At 52.1% G+C, this 9,283-nt stretch overlaps 2 protein-coding genes across 2 annotated transcripts in view; both read left to right on the top strand.

Annotated features, from left to right (window-relative positions):
- LIPT2 (lipoyl(octanoyl) transferase 2) overlaps positions 1-2,694 on the top strand; it is a 5,006-nt gene extending 2,312 nt beyond the window's left edge. The window contains exons 2-3 of the mRNA XM_015815476.1: positions 8-185; positions 2,398-2,694. Coding sequence (XP_015670962.1) covers positions 8-185; positions 2,398-2,630 — 411 coding nt within the window. The 3' untranslated portion in view covers positions 2,631-2,694. The remainder of the gene's footprint in view (positions 1-7; positions 186-2,397) is intronic.
- A 3,079-nt stretch (positions 2,695-5,773) lies between these two features.
- Positions 5,774-9,283, top strand: part of KCNE3 (potassium voltage-gated channel subfamily E regulatory subunit 3) — a 15,753-nt gene continuing 12,243 nt past the window's right edge. Inside the window, exons 1-2 of the mRNA XM_015815494.2 lie at positions 5,774-5,803; positions 7,966-8,022. Coding sequence (XP_015670980.2) covers positions 5,774-5,803; positions 7,966-8,022 — 87 coding nt within the window. The remainder of the gene's footprint in view (positions 5,804-7,965; positions 8,023-9,283) is intronic.

Consider the following 9,283-nt stretch of genomic DNA (forward strand, 5'->3'; position numbering starts at 1 on the left):
GGGCCAGCTGGTGGCCTACCCGGTGCTGGACCTGCGCCGCCGCCGCCTCGCCCTGCGCGCCTACGTGGCCGCCCTGGAGCGCCTGGCCCGGGACGCCTGCCGCCGCCTCGGCCTGCCCGCCGCCCGCGCCCTCCCGCCGCCCCGCACCGGCGTCTGGCTCGGGGACCGCAAGCTCTGCGCCATCGGTGAGCCCCTGGTTCTCGGCCGCTCGGGGGCTCCAGGACGGGTGATAGGAGGAGGACTGCCAGGCCCATGGTGCCCAACCAGCCCTGTCTGCAGGCTGCAAATGGAGAGGGGACTACCGTGCCCATAGTTCTTGGCCTCGTTGGGGCTCCAGAATGGGTGATAGGAGGGGACTGCCAGGCCCATGGTGCTGGGCCAGCTCAGTCTGTAGAGTGCAAATGGAGAGGGGGACTACCGTGCCTGTGGTTCCTGGCCACCCTGGGGCTCCAGAATCTGTGATAGGACGACTGCCAGGCCCATGGTGCCCAACCAGCCCTGTCTGCAGGCTGCAAATGGAGAGGGGACTACCGTGTCCATGGTTCCTGGCCACCCTGAGGCTCCAGAATGGGTGATAGGGGGGGGCTGCCAGGCCTATGGTTCTGGGCCACCTCAGTCTGTAGAGTGCAAATGGAGAGGGGGGTCTACCGTGCCCATGGTTCTTGGCCTCCTTGGGGCTCCAGAATGGATGATAGAAGGGGACTGCCAGGCCCATGGTGCTGGACCTGCTCAGTCTGTAGAGTGCAAATGGAGAGGGGGACTACCGTGCTCGTGGTTCCTGGCCACCCTGGGGCTCCAGAATCTGTGATAGGAGGAGGACTGCCAGGCCCATGGTGCCCAACCAGCCCTGTCTGCAGGCTGCAAATGGAGCGGGGACTACCGTGCCCATGGGGACTGCCTGGCCCATGGTGCTGGGCCAGCTCAGTCTGTAGGCTGCAAACGGAGAGGGGGGACTACCGTGCCCATGGTTCTTGGCCTCCTTGGGGCTCCAGAATGGGTGATAGAAAGGGACTGCCAGGCCCATGGTGCCCAACCAGCCCTGTCTGCAGGCTGCAAATGGAGAGGGGACTACCGTGCCCATGGTTCTTGGCCTCCTTGGGGCTCCAGAATGGGTGATAGAAAGGGACTTCCAGGCCCATGGTGCCCAACCAGCCCTGTCTGCAGGCTGCAAATGGAGAGGGGACTACCGTGCCCGTGGATTTGGCCACCCTGGGGCTCCAGAACAGGTGATAGAAAGGGACTTCAAGGCCCATGGTGCCTGGCCTGCAAATGGGGAGGGGACCAACCTGCCCTTTGAGCTTGGCTACCCTGGGGTTCTGGAATGGGTGATAGAAGGGGAACTGCCAGACCCATAGTGCTGGGCCAGCTCTGTAGGGTGCAAACGGAGAGGGGGACTACTGTGCCCATGGTTCTTGGCTTCCTTGGAGCACCAGAAAGGGTGATAGGAGGAGGACTGCCAGGCCCATGGTGCCCCACCAGCCCTGTCTGCAGGCTGCGAATGGAGAATGGACTACCCTGACCTTTGACCTCAGCCTTTCTGGCATTCTCCAGTGCTGGGAGAGAAGGGACTGCCATGCCCATGGAGAGCGGACTACCCTACCCATGCTTCCCTCCCTTTCATGCTGCAGACTCCTTCCCAGGACTCCAGAAGGGAGCAAAGAAGGGGAAGGCAATTTTGGGACAGCTTATGGGGCCGATTAAAGTCATTTTCCCCCCCCCATGCGACAAATTGTGATTTGCAAACAACATCCTTGACTCACAAACACAATTTGCTAAGCAAGACCGTTGTTAAATGAGTTTGGCTCCATTTTACGACCTTCCTTGCCACCGTTGTTAAGTGAATCGCCGCAGGGGTGAAGTCGGTTGTTAAGTGAAGCCAGCTTCCCCTTGACTTGGCTCGTCAGAAAGTCGCAAAAGGCAATCGCGTAAACCCAGGACTTGGCAACCGTCGTAAGTACGAGTCAGTTGCCAAGCGCCCGACTTTTGATCGTGTGACTACGGGGACGCTGCGACGGTCGTAAGTGTGAAACACGGTCCTAAGTCGCTTTTTTTTCCCCAGTGACGTAACTTCGAATGGTCATTACTGGACAGCCATTTGTCCGAAATGGTATAGGGTTTCCTGCCTGAGCAGGGGGTTGGACTAGATGACCTCCAAGGTCCCTTCCAACTCTATTATTATTATTATTATTATGGATCATCGCACAGTCAGCCAGATGTTCAGACTGGATTTGGCATTTTGTCTATTATTATTATTATTATTATTATTATTATTATTATTATTATTATTATTATTATTATTACTATTATCGATCTGTTGTGAGTCAAGGATTATTAATATGGTATGAATATTAATTAAAATATTAAATGTAATATTGCACCTGTCCTGCTTGCCTCCAGGTGTTCATTGCGGGAGACACATCACCTCGCACGGATTGGCCCTCAACTGCTGCACTGACTTAACCTGGTTTGACCACATCGTCCCGTGTGGCCTGGAGGGGCTGGGGGTCACCTCCCTCAGCCAGGAACTCCGGAGACACGTCTCGGTGGAAGAGGCCACGCAGCCCTTCCTGGAAGTCTTCCAGGAAGTCTTTAACTGTAGTTTAAGCGAGGAACCTGGTTTGGAGGAATGAGGGACGAAGAGGCCGGTTGCGGCGCGAGATCCTGGCTTGTCTGTTCTGAAATGATTAAACTCTGGATTTTTCCGGCTAGCGGGTTTTCTTCCTGGTGGACGTGACACAAGGTCTTCCGATACAGGTAGTCCTCAACTTACGACCACAAGATACCCCCAAATCTCTGCTGCTAAGTGAGGAATTTGTTAAGTGAGGTTTACCCCGTTTTACGACTTTTCTCACGGCTTTTCGTTGTTAAGTGAATCGCTACCATCGTTAAGTTAGGAACAGAGTTTCCCAATAACTTTGCTTGTTTGAAGGGTGCAGAAGGGAATCACATGATCCAGGACTTGTCATAAATGTGAGTCAGTTGTCACCCAGCCGGCTTGCATAGATAAGGCGGGACTAGAACTCTCTTTCTCCTGGTGATTGGCCCAAAGCCACCCAGCTGGTTTTCATGCCTAAGGTAGGACTAGAATTCACCACCTCCTGGTGATTGGCTCAAAGCCATCAGCAACCTTTCGCGCCTAAGGCGGGACTAGAACTCACAGTCTCCTGGTGATTGGCCCAAAGTCACCCAGCTGGCGTTCATGCCTAAGGCGGGACTAGAACTCACCGTCTCCTGGTGATTGGCCCAGAGTCACCCAGCTGGCTTTTCATGCCTCAGGCGGGACTAGAACTCACCGTCTCCTAGTTCTTAAGCCAGCACCTTAACCACTAGACCAAACTACCTCTCAATCAGACGCTCTGGCTTTGCATAAATAAAACCAGGCTTCACGAATGTGCCCAATGTGGAGTGGGCCGGGGAGCAGACAGCCTCAAGGAAAGGAGACCACAAGGTCAACCTCCAGAGATCATGCAGTCATTGATATATAGAAATTTAGTTTAATTAAAGCATCAGCAAGGAGAGAGAGAGAGAGAGTAAATGGACAATACAATAAGGCAGTCCTCAACTTACAACAGTTCGCTTAGTGACCGTTCAAACTTACAACGGCGTCGAAAAATGTGGCTTATGACCCTTATTCACAGTTAACGACCTTTGCAGCACCCCCCCAGGGTCACGTGATCAAAATTCAGACCCACTTGGCCACTGACTCATATTTACGACGGTCGCAGTGTCCCGGGGTGTGTGTGTGTGTGTCACGCGATCCCCTTTTGCGACCTGACAAGCAAAGTCAACGGGGGGAGCCCAATTCCCTTAACAACCGGGTGACTGACTTTATCAGCTGCAGTGATTCGCTTAACGACGGCGACAGGAAAGGCGCAGAACCAACTGAAGACACGTCTCCCTTAACCGCTGAAATTTGGGGCTGGATTGGGATCGTAAAGCGAGGATTACCCAGTGCAGGAGATAAATGTTTCACACAGGCCGGTTGACTTCACACAACGTTGTGGTTGACTTTTACTGGGTGAAAATGAAGTGAAACCAGTTCAAATTCTGTCTCGACAGGAATGGAACGAAGTCTGCCCAGCTTCGATTTAGGCCAGGGGTAGGCCACATTGGCTCTTTTATGACTCGTGGACTTCAACTCCCAGAATTCCTGAGCCAGCCATGCTGAGGGAAAAGGGAGAGTTTCCAAGCTGAGCCAAGCTGGCTCAGGAATTCTGGGAGTTGAAGTCCAAGAGTCATGAAGGGGCCATAGTTCCCCCATGCTGACTCAGGAATTCTGGGAATTGAAGTCCAGGAGTCATGAAGGGGCCATAGTTCCCCCATGCTGGCTGAGGAATTCTGGGAGTTGAAGTCCAGGAGTCATGAAGGGGCCATAGTTTCCCTCATGCTGGCTCAGGAATTTTGGGAGTTGAAGTCCACGAGTCATGAAGGGTGCCATAGTTCCCCCATGCTGACTCAGGAATTCTGGGAATTGAAGTCCAGGAGTCATGAAGGGGCCATAGTTCCCCCATGCTGGCTGAGGAATTCTGGGAGTTGAAGTCCACGAGTCATGAAGGGGCCATAGTTCCCTCATGCTGGCTGAGGAATTCTGGGAGTTGAAGTCCAGGAGTCAGGAAGGGGCCATAGTTCCCCCATGCTGGCTCAGGAATTCTGGGAGTTGAAGTCCACGAGTCATGAAGGTGCCATAGTTCCCCCCATGCTGGCTCAGGAATTCTGGGAGTTGAAATCCACGAGTGATGAAGGGCCATAGTTCCTCCATGCTGGCTGAGGAATTCTGGGAGTTGAAATCCACCAGTCATGAAGGGGCCAAGGTTGCCTACCCCTGATTTAGGACTTTGGAAGAAACCAGCCTCTCCGCTGAGTCATCTTTCGAACTCGGCACTTTCCCGGGGGCATCGACACACTTTTGATCTGAATTTCCCTCCAGGCAGGAGAGGCTGCCCCATTGTCCTCGACTTAACAACAACTCATTTAGTGACTGTTTCAAAGTTACAACGGCACTGGAAAAACGCTCACGTGATTAAAAATATAAGTTGACAATAGTGCATTTCTAACAGTGGTTTTGGAAGTATTTATCAATTTATGTATTTTATTTTGTTTTTCATACCATAAAAAAATAATAATAAAATAAAATGTAAGATTTATTTGAAGATTCCAGGGTGGCTCTCAACAAGCATTTGTACATTTGTACATCCAAATCTATTTGGAAGGGACCTTGGACCTACTACTACTACTACTAATAATAATAAAGTTGGAAGGGACCTTGGAGGTCATCTAGTCCAACCCCCTGCTCAGGCAGGAAACTCTATGCCATTTTAGACAAATGGCTATCCAGTCTCTTCTTAAAAACTTCCAGTGTTGGAGCATTCACCGCTTCTGGAGGCAGGTTGTTCCACTGGTTAATTGTTCCGACTGTCAGGAAATTCCCCCTTAGTTCCAGGTTGCTTCTCTCCTTGATGAGTTTCCTTCCATTGCTTCTTGTCCTGCCTTCAGGGGCTTTGGAGAATAGCTTGACTCCCTCTTCTTTGGGGCAGCCCCTGAGATACTGGAAGGCTGCTATCATGTTCCCCCTCGTCCTTCTCTTCATTAAACTGGACCTACCCAATTCCAGCAGCCTTTCCTTATATATTTAATCAGTTCCTTATTAACCAGAGAGCTGCCTTTCTCCTGCTTTTTTGGGACTTTTTTTGTCGCTTGGAACTTATTAAAATAACAGTTTTTTGAGTTCCAAGACACCCATTTGACTTAAAATCACGAATCGCTTTCCCCCACGATGTCTGTGACCCCTCAATTAATTATCAAAGTTGGTAAGTTCTAAACCTGGGTCTGTTGGCGACAAGAGAAGCAAATGGCATCAACTCAGCGCGGTGGATTAATTGTGGTTTAATGCTGCAGCGTGCAAAGGGCAGAAAAGTTATGAAGCGCAATTTATTCATAATTAAATATATCGGTCTTCCCAACTCACAGGTAAAAACATTAAAAATCCACAACAAACATGGCGGCAGCCTCAGCACAATTATATTTATTAAATATTTATCCATTTGATATAAAATGTTCTATTTATTAAAGATTTACCCATTCGACGTAAATGTGTGGATTAAATAATGCATCCATTCAACATAAAACAATTTATTTCAGCAACTCTATTCATCCCCTCCGTCAACGTGCTGCAGAGTGGGCAAGTGGCCCGCCAGCTGAGGCCAATGGGAGTTGTAGTCCAGCCATTTTTGCATTCCCAGGAAACAACAATAATAATAATAAAGTTGGAAGGGACCTTGGAGGTCATCTAGTCCAACCCCCTGCTCAGGCAGGAAACCCTCTACCATTTCGGACAAATGGCTGGAGGACTTAAGATGCATTATCCCTTGCTGTCTAGTGATTCCCCCCCCCCCGCTCCCAGCAACTACAATGGCCATGCTCCCCGCCCAGGGCTGCCCAGAATCAGCATCGTTGGAATTGTAGTCCCACAAAGGGTGGACCACTGTCTTGTCTGTCTGTCTCTCTTTACCATCAGCCACCATGCAGAGGGGCTGGATGGTCTTCAGCTCCCCTCCTGCCGGGTGGGCTGGGGAGGATGGACCTTGTAGTCCGATGCTTCATTTTTTTTTTTGAAAAACGGCCGCAGGAAAACCTCAAAACTTCTCTTGGTGACCCCAGAGGCTGGAGGAGTGAGTTGGGGGGTGGGGTGGGAATGTGCCCAATCAATTTGGGGGGGGGAGGTGGAGTTGCAATTCCCAGCTTTAAGCCCCCCTTTAACCTCCAAAGCGCCCCCTGCTGACCTTTTTTATTTTATTTATTACACTTACACACAAAGTAGCTGGGAGCGACTTACAATATGAAAAGACAGAGACGAGTTAAGTAAAAGACCGCAAAAATGCAAAACGCAATTCACAGCCCGAGCTGAAAGATTGGGTGGGAGGGGGCACAGGCAGTCCTCGGCTTTACGACCACGACTGCGCCCCCGATTTTTTGTTGCTAAGCGAGACCGTTTTGTTAAGTGAGTTTTTCCCCAGCTTGCTTGCCCCAGTTGTTAAGCGAATCATGGCAGACTTTAAGTGAACACGGTCGTTAAGCGAATCTGGCTTTGCCATTGATTTTGCCGGTCGGAAAGTCACCAAAGGGGATCAGGTGTGACCCCCCCCTCCCCGGGACGCCGCTTCCGTCATAACTACGAGTCAGAGGCCCAGCGTCTAAATGTTGATCACATGATCGTGCGGGGGGGATGCTGCAACGGTCGTAAGTGTAAAAAACGGTCACGAGTCAATGGACACTAAATGAATGTACCTCGAGGACTGTAGAATAAGGGAAGGGGAAGGGGGGAATCTATAGTAATAATAATAATAATAATAATAATAATAATAATAATAATAATAATAATAATAATAATAATAATAATAATAATAATAAAAAGTTGGAAGGGACCTTGGAGGTCATCAAGTCCAACCCCCTGCTAAGGCAGGAAAACCTACACCATTTTAGACAAATGGCTGTCCAGTCTCTTCTTAAAAACTTCCAGTGTTGGAGCATTCACCGCTTCTGGAGGCAGGTGGTTCCACTGGTTAATTGTCCTCACTGTCGGGAAGTTTTTCTAACGGTTTCTAATTGTTCTAACTGTCAGTAAATCTATCCAGCCCCCCCCCCCAAACATGAAACCCCCCCTCCAAACCAACTTCAGAGCCAGGTCTTTCGAGCTACCTGGCCTACCTTGCAGGGCGGGCGTGCGGGGACCCCTGGGAACCGACACGAAGCGCGCGGGCGCCCGGCCGGCTGATAGATCTGCAACCTGCGCCCGCGGCTCGTGCTCGCCGCCCGCCCCTGGCGCCCGCGGGCTCCCCCCCGGTCCCTGGAAGCCGCCAGGCAGGAGTTCCACCGGGGAAGCTGGCCCGGGATCCCCGATCCGCCGGCGGAGGAAGGGCTGGCGGAGCTTCGCCTCTCCACCCACCCTCCTCCGCCCTGCGCTCCGAGGCGGCGCCCGCGGACGGGGCTGGGCCAGTCGCATCTGGAGGGCGCCGCGGGGCGGAGGTGAGTGCGAATCCGGGGCCGGGACCGGAGGGGCTGAGCGCCCAGCCCGGCGCTTGGGTGAGTAGATCGGAGCCAGAGGCGTCTGGCCAGGGCGCCTCTGAGCACGTGCAGAGCGCCCCTCGCTTGCTTGGCCCGGGCCGGGGTCTGCAGGCGAGAAGTCTCGGGGAGGCAGCCTGGGCGTGCGGCCAGGGCGCCTCTGGGCACGTGCAGAGCGCCCCTCGCTTGCTTGGCCCGGGCCGGGGTCTGCAGGCGAGAACATGGTGCTGATCCGGTTTGGTGCTGATCCGGATTGGTGCTGATCCGGTTGCCCGCAGAGGCTCCGCAGATGGTCAGGGGGAACCCGAGTCGGTCTAGTTTGGGGGGGGCGGTTGTGGGAACGCAGACCCTGGCTTAGATAGAAGAGGGTTCCTCAACCTGGGCAACGTTCAGACAGGTGGACTCCGACTCCCGGGGCTGGGGGGTTCTGAGGGCTGAAGGCCCCCCCCCCGTCTTGAAGTTGCCAAGGAAGGGGAACTCCCAGCCTTAGAAGGGCGTGTGAACCAGAACTGAAGCCAGGTAGGGTCTCTTTGCGAGGCAGATGCAGGGATGGGGAGGGAGCCAGGTGGAGGGTTAGAAAGCACCGTGGGAAACCAGACCGTTCCTTACAGTCAGGACTGGACTGAGGCCACTGGATTCCCAGCTCGGAGTGAGCAATGTGTGTGTGTGTGTGTGTGAAAGACGCAACCGCCTGAGCCTGCAGCCTGTCTCAGAAACCTGTCTGTCTGTCTGTCTGTCTGTCCACCCACCCTTATCTATATCTATCTATTTCTCTCCCTCCCTCCCTCTCTCCCTCCCTCTCTCTCTCTCCCTCCCTCCCTCTCTCTTCCTATCTCTATCTATCTATCTATCTATCTATCTATCTATCTATCTATCTATCTATCTATCTATCTATCTATCTATCTATCTATCTATCCACCCATTCATTCATGTCTATATCTATCTATTGATCTCCCTCCCTCCCTCCCTCCCTCTTTCTCTCTCTCTTTCTCTCTCTTTCCTATCTCTCTCTCTCTCTCCACCCATTCATCCATATCTATATCTATCTATTCTCTCTCCCTCCCTCCCCCCCTCTCTCATCTATCTATCTCTATTGATCTCTCCCTCCCTCCCTCTCTCTTTCTTTCTCTCTCTTTCTCTCTCTTTCCTATCTATCTATCTATCTATCTATCTATCTATCTATCTATCTATCTATCTATCTATCTATCTATCTATCTATCTATCT

Source organism: Protobothrops mucrosquamatus, unplaced genomic scaffold (assembly GCF_001527695.2).
Source record: "Protobothrops mucrosquamatus isolate PMUCROS unplaced genomic scaffold, P.Mucros_1.0 scaffold344, whole genome shotgun sequence".
Classification (NCBI taxonomy): Eukaryota; Metazoa; Chordata; class Lepidosauria; order Squamata; family Viperidae; genus Protobothrops; species Protobothrops mucrosquamatus.